Consider the following 21,842-nt stretch of genomic DNA (forward strand, 5'->3'; position numbering starts at 1 on the left):
CGTGGCATCAAGAGAGACGTTCATCCATGCATCTTAGAAAGCAAGGCCTTTGGTATTGTAGTTGCATGACCTTTGAGCCTTATTTCTCATTCTTTGGGTATCGGGCTCCTCAACCTATTGAACCTCCACCTCTATACTCTTATGGCTATCACATTTGTGTATCCCTTAAAACATTACCACATGAAATAAAAGCTACTCCCTCCGTCCCATAATGTAAGACGTTTTTGACACTACACTAGAGTCAAAAAACATCTTATATTATGGGACGGAGGGAGTAGTTCTTAAAAACATGAAATAAAGCTACATCGTATCTAACAAAAACATAGCCGACACATTTGGCGTTTGGTTTTCCACCCAAAATACGTGTTGGTTATTTTCTAGTTTCCGGTTTTTCTTCCCTGGATTGCCTTATTCCTTTTTTGGTTTATTTTAGATATTCTTTCTTTATCCCTTTTTCCACTTCCTTCACTTTTTTTCTACAGATTTTTGTTTTTTTATTTCTAACATATAAGTTTTAAATAATATGTAACCTTTACTAGAAAAATACTCAAACTTTTTTCTCATGAATACACTTTTGAAATTGCAATATTGCATGAACCTTTTTAAAGAAACCATAAAACTTTTTTTTATAATTTCAAGATTTTTCATAAAAAATGAATTGTTTTTGTAAATGCACAAACACTTTTCCAAATTGTATCAATACTTTTCAAAATGTGTGAACACTTTTTTAACTACATGAACATTTTTCAAATCGTGGTAGCATTTTTTTAAAGCGTGGATCTTTTTTTATAATTTCATGAACATTTATCATAATGTGCAAACACTTGTTATAAAAACTCATAAACATTTTGCTAAATGTGTCGGTCCTTTTCAGGATTTTTATTTCCTAATTCCGTTTTTTATCTGGCTTTTATTTATTTTATTCTTTTTGGTAATTTTTCTTGGAATTTTACCTTTTCTTATTTCATATGTTTTATTTGTATATTTAATCTGTTTTTCACGGCAAATGCTCATCCCATTCTGTTATCTCATTTTCCACTTTCTCCTGCATAAAAATCAGAAAACTAGTCAAACAACAAAACAGAAGAAGTCGACCAAAAGCAAGGTTTACCCTTTTTTTTGTAGGGGAAACACAAGTTGTATTACTCAAGCAGAAATGAGTTCATCCCTACAAGTAGGGATGTTTACCGGACCGGGACGAAGCCAAACCATTGTTCTTGCTTCCGTTCTACCAACACATACTTTTTAGGCTAGCCAAATGATTTGAGGGCTCCAAAATTTTCAGCAGATGAAAATTAAAATTGTATGGGTACGTATACACATATTCAATATGCAATACGAAGCGTTGTCCTGTCCATCTAAAATAGTGTGTCTTTTGTCATTTACGGTGCTATGAGAATCTCTTTCAGTGCCATGACAACCATGTGTGGTACCTTGTTTTCCCCATAAACGTACAGTCTCATATGACCAAACACAACTTCAAATACACGAGGCCTCCTTAACATCTAGTGATGCTGCCAGATGACTATGGTCCTGCGCATATGCCCAAAAACATGTACGACCCAGCGCCAACGGCCAGGATAGCACGGTGCCCACGCGTACCGGCACGGGTACGCAACCTGCTCTCGTGACATATCTCAGCCAACACTGCCTAGGCCAAGCAAAACGCACGCTCGTTCAACACCGGTTTCCACTGCGGGCGAGGAGGTCGCTCGACAATGAGCAGGATACTGGTGATCGGCGGGACGGGGAACATCGGGCAGCACCTTGTGACGGCGAGCCTCAACGCCGGCCACCGGACGGCTGTACTCGTCCGCCTGACCACCGTCGCACCCGACTCCGACAAGGCGAAGCTCTTGAACTCCCTCGAGGCCCGCGGAGTCAGCGTTGTCTACGTACGCGCGTATCACAGGATTACAAGTTTATAGCTCACTTTATATATGTATCCTTGGTTAAACTCGGGGATGTTAATTGCATGCGCATGCAGGGGGACATGAACGACCACGGGAGCTTGGTGGCGGCGATCAAGCAGCATGGGGAGGTTGTAATCTCCGCCGTCGGACACGGCAGGCCGGAGGAGCTGGACGGCCAGATCAAGATCATCCAAGCGATAAAGGAGGCTGGAGATGTGAAGGTACATGCGCAGAAGCCTTCTTCAACTACATGCATTACGAAGATTGTAGTTTTTTTCCCTTCTTCTTGGAACTACGAGTATACGATAAGCGATTTTTGCTTTTTCCTTCTGAAAAGGGCTTTGTCGAGACATCGCATTTTCCGCTCATTTTTCTACGTGTTTGTTTATTTTAGATGGAGTAGTATATAGTCTGATTAGATGCAGAGGCCGGCCGTAATCTTCCTCTTCTAAAAGAATTCAGGCAGTGCTATACACACGATAGAATGCACACGACTCATAGACGATAGTTAAATCCAGCCGGACATGCACTGATTGACAATGGCACCAACGGCTGGATTAGCACGTCGTGCATAGATCGTGCAGGACTGTCGTCTGGGTAGCATTCGAAAAAAATTAGTCTGATCTAGGAAGGGCTGGACAAACAGCTAATCGCGCTTCTCCTCCTTTTAGTTTTGTTTTTTTTCCTTGCCGGGATTCGTAGTTTGGTTTCAGCTCAAAACCAATGTAACTACTTGTGCAGGAGCGGTCATGTTGTTGCTTAATCTGTTCTATTTACTTTTTGAGGGAATCTATTCTATCTTTACTTCACTCAGTTGTCTAGAGCATTTTTGTGTTTTTTTTTGTGGGAGAGCATTTTTGTCTAGACGGGAGAAACCTAATCAACAACCAAAGAAAAAGATGGACCCTCTACAATGAAAATGTTACCTCAACTACCCTAAAAAAATATTACCTCGACTGAATGTTTTTTTTACAACTAGATAATTGTATGTGTGTTGCAGCAGAGGTATAAATATTCTACTACATCTGATTCATATTAATTGACATTATTTTAGTATAAAAATAAGTAGGGACAACCATGTACTCCCTCCGTCCCATAATGTAAGATGTTAGTATAGTGTCAAAAAAGTCTGAATATACTCCCTCCGTTCCTAAATACTTGTCTTTCTAGGCATTTCAACAAGTGACTATATACGGAGCAAAATGAGTGAATCTACACTCTAAAACATGTCTACATACATCCGTATGAAATAGTCATTTAAAATGTCTAGAAAGACAAATATTTAGGAACGGAGGGAGTAGTACATTATGGGACAGAGGGAGTAGTATAATATGAAGTGTCAAACAAGTCTTACATTATAGAATGGAGGGAGTAGTAGAGATTTTTTTTTAGCTGTTGAAGTTGCCCATCTTTTACTCCATTTAATACTGGACAGTAATTCTGATCAGACAATTGCGCCCATCAGACCAGGTCCATATGTATATGTGGTGTGTGACAAGGACGATATACATCGCAAAAGAAAATTGTCCATTTTAAAATAAACAGCCTTGAAAAGTTCACACATGTGGTTGTTTAACTCTAAACTGAGTGATACTCCCTCCGTTCTAAATTACTCGTCGTAGAAATGGATGTATCTAGAACTAAAATTATCTGTGACATGTAATTCAGAACGGAGGGAGTAGTTGTGTCAGAGCATGTGCGTTTGTAATGTAAGGCCTCCTTTTTTTGAGAGAGAGGGTGTAAGGCCTCCTTTGATTAAGAGGATTGAAATTTGAAGGACTAGAATCTTTATGAATGTTTTCTATCTTGTTTCTTTGATTTATTGGATTGTACATCCTATAGGTAATTTTTCTAAAGATCCCTTTGTGTCCATCTACTCAAACTTTTTTGACACAATCCTTTGATTTTTCTACAGTGCAACCACGAAATTCTACAGTATTAGATTTTATTTTTTTGCGCTTTTAGAATTCTGTGAACCAAAGAGGCCCTAAATATTGTATAATATTATACTCCCCTGTTCCATAATATAGTGTCGAAAATGTTCTTATATTATCGAATGGAGGGAGTGTGACGCCCCCGATTCAATCGTACACTAATCATACACGCAAACGTGTACGATCAAGATCAGGGACTCACGGGAAGATATCACAACACAACTCTACAAATAAAATAAGTCATACAAGCATCATATTACAAGCCAGGGGCCTCGAAGGCTCGAATACAAGAGCTCGATCATAGACGAGTCAGCGGAAGCAACAATATCTGAGTACAGACATAAGTTAAACAAGTTTGCCTTAAGAAGGCTAGCACAAACTGGGATACAGATCGAAAGAGGCGCAGGCCTCTTGCCTGGGATCCTCCTAACTACTCCTGGTCGTCGTCAGCGGGCAGCACGTAGTAGTAGGCACCTCCGGTGTAGTAGGGGTCGTCGTCGACGGTGGCGTCTGGCTCCTGGGCTCCAACATCTGGTTGCGACAACCAGGTAGAAGGGATAGAGGGAAAGAAGGAGAAAGCAACCGTGAGTACTCATCCAAAGTACTCGCAAGCTAGAAGCTACACTACATATGCATGGGTAAATGTGTAAAGGGCCATATCGGTGGACTGAACTGCAGAAAGCCAGAATAAGAGGGGGATAGCTAGTCTTATCGAAGACTACGTTTCTGGCAGCCTCCGTCTTGCAGCATGTAGAAGAGAGCAGACTGAAGACCTCCAAGTAGCATCGCATAGCATAACCCTAACCGATGATCCTCCCCTCGTCGCCCTGTGAGAGAGCGATCACCGGTTGTATCTGGCACTTGGAAGGGTGTGTTTTATTAAGTATCCGGTTCTAGTTGTCATAAGGTCAAGGTACAACTCCAAATCGTCCTGTTACCGAAGATCACGGCTATTCGAATAGATTAACTTCCCTGCAGGGGTGCACCACATACCCCAACACGCTCGATCCCATTTGGCCGGACACACTTTCCTGGGTCATGCCCGGCCTCGGAAGATCAACACGTCGCAGCCCCACCTAGACCAACAGAGAGGTCAGCACGCCGGTCTAAACCTAAGCGCCCAGGGGTCTGGGCCCATCGCCCTTAGCACACCTGCACGTTGCGTGGGCGGCCGGAAGCAGACCTAGCCTAGTGGCGTTCCAGTCCAATCCAGCGCGCGCCGCTCCGTCGCTGACGTCAAGAAGGCTTCGGCTGATACCACGACGCCGGGATACCCATAACTACTCCCGCGTAGATGGTTAGTGCGTATAGACCAAATGGCCAGACTCAGATCAAATACCCAGATCTCGTTAAGCGTGTTAAGTATCCGCGAACGCCGACCAGGGCCAGGCCCACCTCTCTCCTAGGTGGTCGGAACCTGCCCTGTCGCTCCACCTCAAAGACCCACTCGCGGGTGCTCCTACGAGCCGACCCGTCTTTAATCACCACATGTATCATGTACAAAGTATATAGTATATACCCGTGATCAACTCCCGAGTGATCACGGCCCGATAGTATAGCATGGCAGACGGACAAGGATGTAGAGCCACTGATGATAAACTAGCATCCTATACTAAGCAGTAGGATAGCAGGTAATGGTAACAACAGTAGTAGCAAGGACAGGCTATGCATCAGGATAGGAATAACGGAAAGCAGTAACATGCTACACTACTCTAATGCAAGCAGTATAGAGGAGAGTAGGCGATATCTGGTGATCAAGGGGGGGCTTGCCTGGTTGCTCTGGCAAGAGAGAGGGGTCGTCAACACCGTAGTCGTACTGGGTAGCAGCGGCGTCGGTCTCGGTGTCTAGCGAGAGAAGAGGGGGAAGAAACAATAAATATTTAAGCAAACAGATGCATAGCGATGTATGACATGACAAGTATCGGTGCTAGGGGTGCCCTATCGCGGTATGAGGTGATACTGGTGAACGGGGGAAACATCCGGGAAAGTATCCCCGGTGTTTCGCGTTTTCGGACAGATGAAAAAGAGGGGGAAAGTTGCGAGTTTGATAGGTTAGGGAGGTGTGGCGGACGAACGGGTTGCATATCCGGAATCGTCTCGCCGTTCTGAGCAACTTTCATGTACAAAGTTTTCCGATCCGAGCTACGGTTTATTTTATATTAATTTTAAAAGATTTAAATCAATTTTAGGATTTATTTAATTAATTTAATCAACATTATCCAGAATAGTGTCTGCTGACGTCGGCATGACGTCAGCAGTCAACAGAGGTGTTGACTGGTCAACTGACGTGTGGGACCCACTGGTCATTGACTGTTTAGCCTAATCATTGTTTAACTAATCTAACTACTGTTTAATTAAATTAATTAGTTAGTTAGGTTAATCTAATTATGATTAAATAACTTAATTATTTCCTTAATTAAATAAATTATTTATTTATTTATTTTGTATTTTTTTATTCCTTTGTTTTTTTTTAATTCGTTCTGGAGGCGGGGCCCTCCTGTCATTGGCCCAGAGGGGCCATAGCGGGTTCGGGCGCTGTAGCAGACAACCGGCCAGAGCGACAAGGAGCCCTGCCCAGAAGGGCGCGGCCGCGCTGGCGGGTGCCGGGCGCGCCGGCGGGTGCCGGCCGCGGCGGCAGGCGGCGCGTGAGGGGGGGCGGAGGCCACGGCAGGGCACTGCGGACAGGAGGCGAAGGGCGCAGGCGCGTGGCTTGGCGCCGCCGGCCATGGCCGGAGCGAGGCGAGTGCGGCCCTGAGCGCGGGCGCGTTCGACGACGAGCGAGCAGAGGGAAGGGGAGGAGCGAGGCGGAGGCTCACTGGGACGGTAGGGGAGTGGCAGTGGGGGTCGAGGAGGACATCCGAGACGACGGTGACGAAGAGGAGGCAGGCCGGCGAGGTGTCGAGGAGGTGGCCGTGGCGGTGGTGGGCAGCAGTGTCGAGGGCGCCGGCGTCGGGTGGTGGCGGCGTCCAGGCGGCGGGGCGCGGATCGATCCGGCGGCTTCGGGGTTGGTGACGAGGCGAGGCGACGGCGGCGATGCGAGGCGGCGCCGAGGACGCGCGCCAGCGCCAAGGAGTGGGGGGGGCGCGGTAGCCGGGGAGAGGCGGCGGGGTCGGCGATGGTGGTCGACGCGGGCGTCGGGGTCGAGGGGTGAGCGCCCCCGATCCAGAACGTGGGGAGGGAGTGGGAAACGGGGGAAGTGGGGGTGAGTGGGATTAGGGTTTGCGGGAGGATGTGGGGATAAGGTGTGGCCGGCTGGGCCAGTTGGGCCGGCCCGTTCGGGCGACGAAGGCCAGCTGGGCCACTTGGCCCAGCGGGGGGGGGGGGGCTTTCTCTTTGTTTTTTTTGTTAGTTTAGCTTTTCTCTTTTGTATTTTCTTTTCTTTTATTTATTTACTTTCCTGTTGTCTTTTAATTTCTCAGTTGTATTAGTCTTATAAATTATAAAAGCAGTCACTAATTTAGAGTTAATAATTATGCTACTGTCCCATTAACTTAGGGGCAACTAAATAAACAGTTTATTATTTTATAAAATGCAAAAGACATTTATTTCATTGTTTTACCTACTGTTTCAATTATTCAAATGCATCTAAACTTTCTATAAGAATGTGGTTTCTTCACCATAATTACCTGTGCAATATTTGGTTCACTCCGAACATTTTAGTTTTAATATTTGTAAACTTTCACTGTTTGACTTTATTTTGAATTTGAAGTTGAATCGGTTTCGTACTAACTCGAGATTAGCAACTACAAACGAGGTGACGTGGCATCATTAGCAGAGGGTTACTGTAGCTTAATTATCCGGGCGTCACAATTCTCCTCCACTACAAGAAATCTCGTCCCGAGATTTAAGAGGGGGGCTAAGGGGGAAAGGTCTGGTTACGAAATGCTAACGAATCTTCTCAGTCTTGGTTGCTCTTCTTGAAGAGGTCGATCCATTACATTGACGTCTTCATTTCTCTGCTTCAGGTCATCATGGTGATGTCGTCCTTTTCTCGGGAACTCCAACGTACTTACAAATAGGTAAGGGGAAGCTCGGCTACGATAGAATGCTTATGAGGGAAACAATCTGGGGGTTAACCCCTGAATGAGCGTAAGATTATCTCTCGAGCTGAACATATCGAATACATCAAGAGTAAGGTACGAAGGTACAATAAGAGGTTCCAAGTGGATAGATAGTTGCTCGAAGTCTGAACCAGAGTGAGAAAGGGTTTCAGAGCAGCGAGAATAAGTATTGCGTCTGATACCAGAATAGAGCACTAGGAAGGTGGCCTGTGAATTAAATACGAAGCCAAGCGCGAGGATTAACTTCGACAACAGGGTGTATAGGAGAGTCAGGTTTCGATCCTGGAAACTGTGGGTTATGGGCCCACCATGTGGGTTAAAACTAGGAAGGGCGGTGACGTCTTGCACGATCATGTAAGCAAGGTATGTCAGAGGATAGCCTATCAGTTATGTCGGCAACAACATCGGTACCAAGGGCGAGGGACGAAGAGAACCACTTTCCTGCTCGTTGAACGAGGCGGACCAATAGGCAAGGTTCTCGTCCATCGGTGGCTACCGGAATGTCATCAACAATAGTAACAGGGTCTTACTGACAGAGTTGCACACCGAGGAGTTTACATAAGCAGTAGAATATTGCTGCTTAGATCATATAGATCACAAGAAAGGTTCAAACAACCAATGGAAAGTAAAATATGATTATCATATTAAACAGAACAATGGAAAGGAAAATGGGTTTAAACACATATTTCAGGGATATATCCTTCCCAAGGACAAGCAGAGCATGATATCCGTGGCAGGATATAATGTAGAAAACTCTTTAGGTAAGGGGGGAGGAATCTCATGATATTACCCATACAACGGTGTTAGGATAAATGATAAATAAAATTCAGCATCGTGCTTCAAATGTTCCTGTTGAAAATCGGAGTACCATTGACATGCTTCGAGATAGCATTGACATGGTCTTCAGGTGAAGATCAGACTTTGGAAACACGAAGGATCCATCAGGAATAACTAGTAGAATAAGTCTTACAATTTCCTCATGGATGAACGGATAACCTTGCTGAAAAGGAATCTATAATGATAGGTCCTCCAGCCGAGGGGGGGGGTGCTAGGCATGACATCATGTTACCGGGTCATCAAAGGATCAACATCATAACTCTTGGAAAGTTGTCCCAACCATCATATCTGACGGAGATTCAGGTATGATTGGTGTCAGGATACCTCAGGCTCAGGATGCCTGAGAAGAAAGGTGCAACACAAATTGACGGGATGACACTGTAAGATTCTCGGGAAATGAACTATGAAGTGATTTCCGTTAACAAGAGTTCATCATTAACCCAAGGAGAGGATGAGGAGATGGCTGACGGGCTCAGCGACAATTCATCGAGAATTCCAAACGGATGGATTTCCATAATAATGTGAGCAAGAAGATGAAACTTGTCAATTCAAATGATATAATGTTGTATGCTCGAGGAAAACATACTCCATTAATCATTAGTTGAAAGGTGGGACCGTGACCTTAGGTAGCAAGATCACTGTTAGAGTGACGATTCAATATCCAACAGTCTAAGATCGAACTGTCGATCATTAACTTCAAAGCAATAGGGTTGCTAGAAGTACAGAACCCAAGCAGCATCGTCAGCATATTGGTATCCCGGTTAAAAAAACAACACGGGGACCAAGGAAGAATGGTGATGGTGAAAAGTATCATCTTATTGAGAATTTCTAAGAGGTGGAGCAATTCCCACGACATTCTTGACATAAAAGGTGGTAATTCTCCAAGGTAAAGAAGAACAATGCTGGGTAGCAAGGAACTCAAGGTATAACACCAAACACGAACAAGCTTGTGTTGGTGGGAAGGCAATAAAGGTCGATGATAACGCAGATCATCAAGGGCAAGGATGGTATTTCTCATCATGAACTCATTTGATATCCTGGAAGAGCTCATAAGATTGATGATGATCACAACACACTTTGTCGAGAGATTTCAAGATGTAATCGATCGGCGATGACATCAAGTCAAATGAATGGTGAAGCGAAAGGTTATTGGAACCACAGTTACGACACAAACTCGAACTCAAGCTTGTTGCTTAAGGTGAAAGGGTATGACGAGGAAAATTCGACGTAAGCTTAGCTCATCGTACAAATTACGCTCTGGGAAGAAGGACCAGGTAGCCCAGTTAAGATCGGCACGACAAGGATATAGCCAATCAGGCTAGGAATGACGTGATTGAGTTCAAACTCGTAAGTAATGAGGGTTACAAGAGTTGCTTAATCGCGATGCGGACTCGAGTCAGTTATCGGTGTCTTTGAGTGTTTAATAACTCAAAGCCCGTGAAAAAATTGGAACCAGTGGGAATGTAGCACTTGATGAAGAACTCATAAGATGTTATGCAGTTCCATGATAATCTCGAGATACCAGGGGGGTAATACTCGATGACAGACCAAAGTAGAGGTTGGACTGGGGGTATTGCTCTACAGAAGACAAGTGCTTAATCTTGCACGAGAAATGGTATTTAAAAGAGAACATGGTCGGAACCACGATTTCAAAAGGCCAGATCCCAGATATAAGATGAACTTATACCAAAGGAATAGTTATTATTTCAAGAAGCTTCCATGATAGGATCTACATCATGTCCATGGGCATGAACACAAAGGTTCAAGGTCGACTCCCACTTCTTCAATGCATAACTTTTCATTCACCTCTCGTATTTCAAAAATGACATTACTTGTTGAAAGTTTTTACCTGGTGCAATACCATATAAGTATGACCCGTGAAATCTTTTGGGTTCACACAGTTTTAGAGCAGGTATAGGTTCAACCCATAGGGGCATCTTAGGAACATATACCACAAGATTCAATCGTAAATACCACCAGCTCGGAAACAAAGCATGGTTGAGGAAACAGAGGATACAATTTACTAAAGGCCTTATGTATCCAAGGAAAAGGCTCACAGGCTTATTGAATATGAAGGACGTTGTTGGATAAAATCCAACAAATGATCTGGTGGTCCTCAAGGGATCTGGTGTGAGCATCGGCACTCAACCAGAGGGAGAAACAATGCAAGGAGATCAGACTTTAGAAACAACTGACTAATTCAAGGCTCAAATGCAAAGGAATTATCAATTCCAAGACAAGGGATCAGAAGCAATGCTCTGATCAGGGATGGATAAGTTGAATAGCCTTAAGGGTAAGATCGATGGTCAATTGATTGGTCAAGATCCAGCTCATGTTTAAACTGGCGTCTGAGCCGGAAGGATGAATTCTAGGACCCGACTGATGATTGCGTGCATTCGCACTCATGTTGAATCAATAGGATCAAAATGACAGTCGCAAAGAATGCCAATAAGATTACTATACTTATGGGATTAACCATAACGCAAGCAAGGAAAGAATTTCAAGAGCAATAAGCTACTGAGGATTTTTGGAAGATTGAATAGTATTTCAATGACCATTGTGAAACACATGAACAACTGGGGGATGAGCGGATACTCGATAAGTGCGAGAATAATCCGTAGGGGTATACAGGTGACAAAGAACAACAAGGCAGTAAGCCCAAAGGATTATCGAAACAACAACGAGTATTACGGGGTATCTTGTAATAACAAGACCCAATGGGAATAAAAGTAAGAACGACAGGTGTAAGTATTTATCCATAGGGAGTTTTCAGTGGTAGGGAATTGCAAAAGCAACAGGCACAAGGTCTCGAAAAAATATCAGAGAGTATTGTCAGAATCTTCTGTTGAAGCAGTCGATCATCCGTAATGAAAGGGTTCTCCGGCAGGAAGTGGTAACGAGAACCTAGAGTTAGATTTTAGCAAAATCATTTAACCCGAATAGAAGAGAGATCAGAGTCCCAGAGTATAGATCGAGGAATAAAAGATCCTAATAACACCCGATGGCGACGTGGGCCCGTAAGGCACACAACCATGTTAGTAAAAGGGTTTTGTAATGTCTAGACTCGACTTCGGCCAAGGAGTGTGGAAGGGGGGTTCCTACAGGCAGTCGGCTCTGATACCAACTTGTGACGCCCCCGATTCAATCGTACACTAATCATACACGCAAACGTGTACGATCAAGATCAGGGACTCACGGGAAGATATCACAACACAACTCTACAAATAAAATAAGTCATACAAGCATCATATTACAAGCCAGGGGCCTCGAAGGCTCGAATACAAGAGCTCGATCATAGACGAGTCAGCGGAAGCAACAATATCTGAGTACAGACATAAGTTAAACAAGTTTGCCTTAAGAAGGCTAGCACAAACTGGGATACAGATCGAAAGAGGCGCAGGCCTCCTGCCTGGGATCCTCCTAACTACTCCTAGTCGTCGTCAGCGGGTAGCACGTAGTAGTAGGCACCTCCGGTGTAGTAGGGGTCGTCGTCGACGGTGGCGTCTGGCTCCTGGGCTCCAACATCTGGTTGCGACAACCAGGTAGAAGGGATAGAGGGAAAGAAGGAGAAAGCAACCGTGAGTACTCATCCAAAGTACTCGCAAGCTAGAAGCTACACTACATATGCATGGGTAAATGTGTAAAGGGCCATATCGGTGGACTGAACTGCAGAAAGCCAGAATAAGAGGAGGATAGCTAGTCTTATCGAAGACTACGCTTCTGGCAGCCTCCGTCTTGCAGCATGTAGAAGAGAGCAGACTGAAGACCTCCAAGTAGCATCGCATGGCATAACCCTAACCGATGATCCTCCCCTCGTCGCCCTGTGAGAGAGCGATCACCGGTTGTATCTGGCACTTGGAAGGGTGTGTTTTATTAAGTATCTGGTTCTAGTTGTCATAAGGTCAAGGTACAACTCCAAATCGTCCTGTTACCGAAGATCACGGCTATTCGAATAGATTAACTTCCCTGCAGGGGTGCACCACATACCCCAACACGCTCGATCCCATTTGGCCGGACACACTTTCCTGGGTCATGCCCGGCCTCGGAAGATCAACACGTCGCAGCCCCACCTAGACCAACAGAGAGGTCAGCACGCCGGTCTAAACCTAAGCGCCCAGGGGTCTGGGCCCATCGCCCTTAGCACACCTGCACGTTGCGTGGGCGGCCGGAAGCAGACCTAGCCTAGTGGCGTTCCAGTCCAATCCAGCGCGCGCCGCTCCGTCGCTGACGTCAAGAAGGCTTCGGCTGATACCACGACGCCGGGATACCCATAACTACTCCCGCGTAGATGGTTAGTGCGTATAGACCAAATGGCCAGACTCAGATCAAATACCCAGATCTCGTTAAGCGTGTTAAGTATCCGCGAACGCCGACCAGGGCCAGGCCCACCTTTCTCCTAGGTGGTCGGAACCTGCCCTGTCGCTCCACCTCAAAGACCCACTCGCGGGTGCTCCTACGAGCCGACCCGTCTTTAATCACCACATGTATCATGTACAAAGTATATAGTATATACCCGTGATCAACTCCCGAGTGATCACGGCCCGATAGTATAGCATGGCAGACGGACAAGGATGTAGAGCCACTGATGATAAACTAGCATCCTATACTAAGCAGTAGGATAGCAGGTAATGGTAACAACAGTAGTAGCAAGGACAGGCTATGCATCAGGATAGGAATAACGGAAAGCAGTAACATGCTACACTACTCTAATGCAAGCAGTATAGAGGAGAGTAGGCGATATCTGGTGATCAAGGGGGGGGGGCTTGCCTGGTTGCTCTGGCAAGAGAGAGGGGTCGTCAACACCGTAGTCGTACTGGGTAGCAGCGGCGTCGGTCTCGGTGTCTAGCGAGAGAAGAGGGGGAAGAAACAATAAATATTTAAGCAAACAGATGCATAGCGATGTATGACATGACAAGTATCGGTGCTAGGGGTGCCCTATCGCGGTATGAGGTGATACTGGTGAACGGGGGAAACATCCGGGAAAGTATCCCCGGTGTTTCGCGTTTTCGGACAGATGAAAAAGAGGGGGAAAGTTGCGAGTTTGATAGGTTAGGGAGGTGTGGCGGACGAACGGGTTGCGTATCCGGAATCGTCTCGCCGTTCTGAGCAACTTTCATGTACAAAGTTTTCCGATCCGAGCTACGGTTTATTTTATATTAATTTTAAAAGATTTAAATCAATTTTAGGATTTATTTAATTAATTTAATCAACATTATCCAGAATAGTGTCTGCTGACGTCAGCATGACGTCAGCAGTCAACAGAGGTGTTGACTGGTCAACTGACGTGTGGGACCCACTGGTCATTGACTGTTTAGCCTAATCATTGTTTAACTAATCTAACTACTGTTTAATTAAATTAATTAGTTAGTTAGGTTAATCTAATTATGATTAAATAACTTAATTATTTCCTTAATTAAATAAATTATTTATTTATTTATTTTGTATTTTTTTATTCCTTTGTTTTTTTTTAATTCGTTCTGGAGGCGGGGCCCTCCTGTCATTGGCCTAGAGGGGCCATAGCGGGTTCGGGCGCTGTAGCGGACAACCGGCCAGGGCGACAAGGAGCCCTGCCCAGAAGGGCGCGGCCGCGCTGGCGGGTGCCGGGCGCGCCGGCGGGTGCCGGCCGCGGCGACAGGCGGCGCGTGAGGGGAGGCGGAGGCCACGGCAGGGCACCGCGGACAGGAGGCGAAGGGCGCAGGCGCGTGGCTTGGCGCCACCGGCCATGGCCGGAGCGGGGCGAGTGCGGCCCTAAGCGCGGGCGCGTTCGACGACGAGCGAGCAGAGGGAAGGGGAGGAGCGAGGCGGAGGCTCACTGGGACGGTAGGGGAGTGGCAGTGGGGTTCGAGGAGGACATCCGAGACGACGGTGACGAAGAGGAGGCAGGCCGGCGAGGTGTCGAGGAGGTGGCCGTGGCGGTGGTGGGCAGCAGTGTCGAGGGCGCCGGCGTCGGGTGGTGGCGGCGTCCAGGCGGCGGGGCGCGGATCGATCCGGCGGCTTCGGGGTTGGTGACGGGGCGAGGCGACGGCGGCGATGCGAGGCGGCGCCGAGGACGCGCGCCAGCGCCGAGGAGTGGGGGGGGGCGCGGTCGCCGGGGAGAGGCGGCAGGGTCGGCGATAGTGGTCAACGCGGGCGTCGGGGTCGAGGGGTGAGCGCCCCTGATCCAGAACGTGGGGAGGGAGTGGGAAACGGGGGAAGTGGGGGTGAGTGGGATTAGGGTTTGCGGGGGGGTGTGGGGATAAGGTGTGGCCGGCTGGGCCAGTTGGGCCGGTCCGTTCGGGCGGCGAAGGCCAGCTGGGCCACTTGGCCCAGCGGGGGGGGGGGGGGGGGGGCTTTCTCTTTGTTTTTTTTTGTTAGTTTAGCTTTTCTCTGTTGTATTTTCTTTTCTTTTATTTTATTTACTTTCCTGTTGTCTTTTAATTTCTCAGTTGTATTAGTCTTATAAATTATAAAAGCAGTCACTAATTTAGAGTTAATAATTATGCTACTGTTCCATTAACTTAGGGGCAACTAAATAAACAGTTTATTATTTTATAAAATGCAAAAGACATTTATTTCATTGTTTTACCTACTGTTTCAATTATTCAAATGCATCTAAACTTTCTATAAGAATGTGGTTTCTTCACCATAATTACCTGTGCAATATTTAGTTCACTCCGAACATTTTAGTTTTAATATTTGTAAACTTTCACTGTTTGACTTTATTTTGAATTTGAAGTTGAATCGGTTTCGTACTAACTCGAGATTAGCAACTACAAACAAGGTGACGTGGCATCATTAGCAGAGGGTTACTGTAGCTTAATTATCCGGGCGTCACAGGGAGTATGTATTAATTGTCTCTTACCCTCAGATTTGGATTTTCTATCCTAGGGGGGCCACAATCTACCGTGACATGTATATATAGAACCTATGGATCTAGTGTAAGTTGTCACACGTTGTATCAATATGCATGTTAATTTGTGCCGTTAATTTGTATCGCTCGTTCGTCATCAGCATTATATGTGGACAACACCATTCTCGAGACATATTATTGTCTTACTCCTATTTCTGTTACGAACTAAAGAACAAAAACAAACAGTACATTTTTTTTTCGAAAAGGAAAACAAACAGTACATGGGATGCACCCAGACGCAAGCTTACCTGGCGGGACGTCTACGTGAAGCTTCCACAGCCAGCCTGGCCTGACAACCCTGCTCATCGTTAGCCTGGCTCGGGCCACCGAATTTCTACGCCTGAGAGCATGCCATGATTAATAATACAACCAACAATCGGCTATAAAAAGTTATCATGTCATCTACAGTCAATCTTTTAGCTAGCTAGTAGTAAGTTTTAAATATATAATAGTTTATTAATAGTTGGTCTATCTTATATCCTCATAAAATGCCTTAAGTCTCGTGTTGCAACTGGCTACTAACCAAAAGTCCGTTTCTTTTCTCTCTCATCTTCTTTTTCCTTCAACTAAACAAAGATATATTATTTTATTTATTTAGCCTACTTATGTCATCTTATTTTAGTTGCTCCGACTCAGGCTAAACATAAAACAATATACTAATACATGTCTATTCTATCCTTCTATTGGTCTACCAACATATTTTTATTGTACTGCGTTTCTCAGGCAGTTCCTCGGGCTGAAGTCATGAACCAAATCCTCAGGCTGAAGTCATGAACCAAACAAGCACGTTGCCAACATGACTGACATGCAGAAATCATTGAAGTCTCCGGCTCCTCTCAGGCAGGCATTTTTCTCAGGCACGCTACCCAGGTCGTCAACCAAACAGCCTACATGCTTACACACTTGTCCTATTCCCATCTGTCCATAGTATCTTAGCTACCACAGACAAAGTAAAACCATTACTCCCGCCGTGCCGGTGCATTAGGCACGTTACGAAAACTAAATAATATTAAAACACTTAGGTACGGCGCATTATAAATAATTCACGCTATCTAAGCAATAATTCATTTTAGGATAATATAAATAACTATACCATGAATTATTTACTTGCATGTTGAGGTAGTACTGATTTTACTTTGTTGTGGTATCTAAGCAATAATTCATTTTTAGGATAATATAAATAATTCATGGAATCTAAGCAATAATCCATTTTTAGGATAATATGAATAATTATTTGTACCATGAATTATTTATACCATGTATTGTTTTTGTCTTTGTTTCGAAAATCATTGGTGGAAATTGACACCATTGCCTACATGGGAGCTCTGTCTCGTTGGGCATGCTTCCATTGCTTAGATACCATGTTTTATGTATATTATCCTAAAAATGAATTATGATGATGTAGTATACTTGCATGTTGTGATAAATAAGTTAATGGGGGTCATTCTCTTGGGTATATAGGATTAGCGTATATTCTTTCTCCCTCCTCCTCCTCCTTAGGATCCGCCTCACCTCCGATGGCCTTTGGGTGGTGGAGGTGCGGAGGATATCGGACCCCACCGGCGGGAGGGACTTCGTTCTCGTTTTTGTTAGGTTCAACGTCTTGGTTTGGGTCGTGTGGCGGTGACGATGTCCCTTAGTAGAAATAATGTATCCCACGTCCTATCCCCTAATGGTGCAAATAGCGTCGTTGGAGGATGTGTGGAGGTGTGTCTCTGTTAGATCTCACAGGATTCGGTCAGTACTGGTCTTCGGTGAATCTATTTGGATCCAATTGTTGTTCGTCTACGTTCGTGTGGGTACATGTTTGATCTTTCCGATCTAGAACTCTCTTCATCGATGATGGTTGTTGCTCTGATGCGTTTGTCCTTTGGGGCCTTAGCGCGACGACTTTCTGAATGTCTGCTACATGTCCACAACAAGTTTTGTCCGGTTCCCGTGAGGAAGGAGTGGTGTAGGCGGCACGCCTTCGGCTCGGACCAGTGCTTATAGTCGTCCCTACTTTGTTCATTGACCTCAATGTGATTTTTATTACCTCTTATATTCTTTGTACAACCATGATTGATGAATAGATCGGAACCTTCTCCCCCCCCCGCCCCCCAACAAAAGTATAGGATTAGCAACCTCAACTTCGCAGGACCTATAAACCGCAAAGGAGAGAGTATGCCATTACTACACACCTACATGACGGTAATGTGTATCCCAAGCAATCAATCATACAGTGGAATTAGAGGGGTGGCTATGCCCGAGGACTACAGGCATTTCCCCGTCTTCTTTTTCTTGACGGTATTTCCATTTGAATTTAACCTTTTTTTGGGGGGGGGGGGGGGGGGGGAGGGCGCTTCCGATCTATTCATCTACTATCAAGGTACTACGACAAACACCGGAAGTAAAAGCTACATCAAGGTCCGTAGATCACCTAACGACGACTATAAACACTGGAGCGAGCCAAAGGCGCACTGCCGTCGTCACCCCTTTAACTATCTAATGTAATATCAATTATCCCCACCCAAAAACTTCAATTATGGTCATTTATGTTATGAAAAAATAGTGAAGCTATATTTTATATGTTGAACGACAAAATCTTCTATTTTAATTTATGAATTGCATTTAAGTAAATTTCATTATCCTTCATGTATTATGACTATAATAAAAGCTTTAATATATTTTTGGAAATTGAGTTTTCTAGATTTTACAAACCAGATGAGATTGGTATAAATTAAATCCAAAAATCACGGTCTATAATAGAGAATATATTTTACTAAAGAAAAGGTATCATATTTGATTTTGAATTAAGATTTTTAAATGTCATAAACTCAAATGGAATTAAACTTAGGAATTTCAAAAGCAATGGGAAAAATAAATATGATGTTTAATTTTGATTATACTTTTATGACTTTTTTCAGAAAGTATTATAGAGTAAGCATGAGATGGATATGCTTTTGTCAATATTGTATAACTGTTATAATTTCTTGTGACGTGATGCCCAGGTCACCTCTGATTTAGTCGCCACAGAGCGTGACATGCTTGACAATTTATCGAAATGAGAGTCTTGTGTTACAAGGGTAAATAAGGCATGTATTTCTTAAATTATCGCTTGTGAAAACTTCCATTTAAATGATGTAAGAAAATGTCACCCAAACAAAATACATGCTTAATAGTAAAATATGTTTTTAAAAATACATCTAAACATACAATGACAAAAGAGTAAATGGGGGATGTTGTAATTGGATTTGTGCTTGAGGGGCATGCAAAATTTGTTTGCGAGATTATAACTTAATTAATTTAAACCCAAACTACCCAGTTAGATGCGATCTGATATAACCAACGAAATTTCACCCCTCCTCCCCATCCATACGTGATTAGGGTTTTTATCGAGTCAACCCCCTTGCAACTTAATTAATTGAAAACCAAACTAGTTGCTGCCAATCTGTCTCGCCCTCGGCGGCCCTATCGATCATGGAGGTGCGGTGGACCCTAGTCCCTCGTCGATAGGAGGGTCCCCATGTTTTCTTTACGTAACCTTAGTGTAATGATCCGGGCGGTGAGGTGGTGATGATGTCCTAGAGTTAAAATAATATCCTCCGGACGTTTTCCGCTTCGGCGGAGGACGCGTGTAGGTGTGTTCCTAGCAGATCTGTTTGGATCTAGTCGGCATAGGTCTCCGACAAATCTACTTAGATCAGGTTGATCCTAGTCTCCGGCGGATTCGTCTGGATTCAAGAGATGTTTATGGTTGTTTGTTGTCGGTGTGTTTGCAGGTATGGTCCTTTTGATCCATGTTTTTCTTCGTCGATGATGATTGTTGTTTTGGTGTGTTGGTCCTTTAGGACCTTAGCATGTTGATTTCCCGGCTGCGAACTATAACAAGATTTTGTGCAGCTGCTGTAAGGGACAGACGATGATGGTAACACATCTTGGGCTTGCTCCAATGCTCGTAGTCCTTGCTAGGTGACCAATGAACCTAGTTTTATATATTTTACTTATGGAGATCTTTGTACTACTGTTACATTTTGTTGATAGAATATTAAACAACTTTTCAAAACTAAGATCTGATCGTTTTTTTAGCAAGCGAATTGTCACCTTGCAACTGAAACTTGCTAAAATTCATGAAGTTTTTTTACTTGCCGTCTCACATCCTTTTTGGTTGGGATGCGCGATGCAATGATGTCCGATGGTTTTCCCGGGGGACGTGGTTTACTTCTTAGTCCGTAATCTTAGGATTTTCTTAGGGAGACCTGGCTACTCATGTACTACTCCTTCCGTTTCTAAATATTTGTTTTTTTAGAGATTTTAAATGAACCATCACATATGAATGTATATATTTTTTTGAGCCGAAACCATAGAACAATCATTCTACGGTATTATATGAATGTATATAGATATATTTTAGAGTGTAGATTCACTCATTTTGTTTCATATGTAGTCATTTGTTGAAATCTTTAGAAAGATAAATATTTAAGAACGAAGGGAGTATTAAGCATGTATCTAACTAGCTTTGTAATAGGGTTTCGGCGTCACATTTTATTCGTTTGGCTGTGTGGTTTTATATATAAAGCAGGAAAAAAAGCCTGCTTTGAGGATTTGGTTAATTTACTTCTTCGATGGAAGTCTGAACCGACAAAATACTGCAGCGTTTTGTGCCATCTGAATTCGGGTGTGACGTGGAGCATCATGCCGAGCGCACCCTGGAGCCAGCAAAGAGCATGATAGTAGAATCCAAGCTTCGAGTTCGGCGAGCCATCAGAGACGCAGGGATTCCTCATACCATCATCTGCAGCTACTGGGCTATTGGCTTGCTGTTTTCTACACTCGGCAACTCCGGAGAAAATGGCCCTCTGTCGACGGCGGTGGACATCTTTGGTGACGAAAAATCACGAGGTAAGCATTTACTATTTCACTTTTAATGCCCCTTCTCCTCTGTATCATCTAGATGTAATTTCTGAGTTGGGCACTACTTTTTCAGCCATCTTTGTAGACGAGAAGGATATGAGCATGCTGACCATAAGAGCCGTGGAGGACCCACGAACGCTTGACAAGATCCTGCACGTGCGCCCTCCCGCCAACATGCGCTCCTTCGGCCAGCTCCTCCATCTCCTGGAGAAGAAAACCGGCAGGACGTTCGAGAGGCACTACATCACCGAACAGGAGCTCGCCAAGAAAATCCAAGGTAGCCGCCGATCTATCCATCCATACATGCTAGCTAGTTACAGATGAAATCGTCAACCTCAATCGAACTGATCGCCTCCGCGGGGCCTCCGAATGCAGAGGCTCCATTCCCTCTCAACTTTCAGCTGGCGATGGTGCACTCGACGCTGGTGCACGCCGGGGCGTGTGAGCGCGCGGTCGACCCGGCTGTTGACGTGGAGGCGACGCGGCTGTACCCGGACGTACAGTTCCTCACGGTGGAGGAGTGCTTGGATGGCCTTCTTCTCTGACTGACTGAGACTGAAATGACCGGTGTGCGAGCTGTGCTGTTAGATCATCCGTCATTGTATCGCCGGCTTGTGTGCTTTCATTTCATTGAAGATACATTGTCATGTGATGCATCAAAAATGATCCCTAAAATCAAGTTCCTTGTTTACGTCCACTCTCCATGTGCCATGTTAATCTAATGCCCATTTGGAACTCTAATTATGCGTCTCGTCGAATCTCGTGCCACTGGGGAAGGGAGAGGGGCAGATCCTATTTGCCGCCCGCGGGGAGCAAACAGAGGTATCTTCGACCGCAGGGCCCGTGGGTGGGCTGGCCCAGTTCGCGGCCCAGAGTGCTGTCCGTTCGCTCCTTCATTTTTCGTCCGTTTTTCTCTTGTTTTTTTTATTTTCTGGTTCTTTCATGTTTTTCTGGTTTTTCGTTTGTTTGGTTTTTTCTTTCTGGTTTTTTCTTTCACTCAAAAATGGTAAGAATTTTTTTCAACAAACGCTGCACAATTTTTTTAAAAAATGATTAGAATTCCTTTTTATTTTTTACAAAAATGGTTGAAATTCCAAATTCTGGTCAGTATTTTTTAAAAGTACTTTTTCAATTTTCTTTTGAAATTTGAAAAAATGCTCGCATTTTCTAAAAGAAATGTTCATGTTATCAAAAAAAATATCTTTTCGAAAAATTGCTTTGAAAAATTTATTCACAATTCATAAAAATTTATTGGGAATTCGAAATTTGTTAGTAATACTAAAACATGTTCATATTTTTTAAAAATAATTCATGT

General features: G+C 44.4%; 1 protein-coding gene across 1 annotated transcript; it reads left to right on the top strand.

Annotated features, from left to right (window-relative positions):
* The first annotated feature begins 1,679 nt into the window (after positions 1 to 1,679).
* Positions 1,680 to 21,192, top strand: LOC125548231 (phenylcoumaran benzylic ether reductase Pyrc5-like). Its single transcript, XM_087515003.1, has 5 exons — positions 1,680 to 1,895; positions 1,988 to 2,134; positions 20,269 to 20,515; positions 20,601 to 20,804; positions 20,903 to 21,192. The coding sequence occupies exons 1-5, from the start codon at positions 1,719 to 1,721 to the stop codon at positions 21,070 to 21,072; spliced, it is 945 nt and encodes a 314-aa protein (XP_087371129.1). The 5' UTR covers positions 1,680 to 1,718; the 3' UTR covers positions 21,073 to 21,192.
* Positions 21,193 to 21,842: the final 650 nt, after the last annotated feature.

This window comes from Triticum urartu, chromosome 3A (genome assembly GCF_056163025.1).
Source record: "Triticum urartu cultivar PI428250 chromosome 3A, HENAU_Tu73, whole genome shotgun sequence".
Lineage (NCBI taxonomy): Eukaryota > Viridiplantae > Streptophyta > Magnoliopsida > Poales > Poaceae > Triticum > Triticum urartu.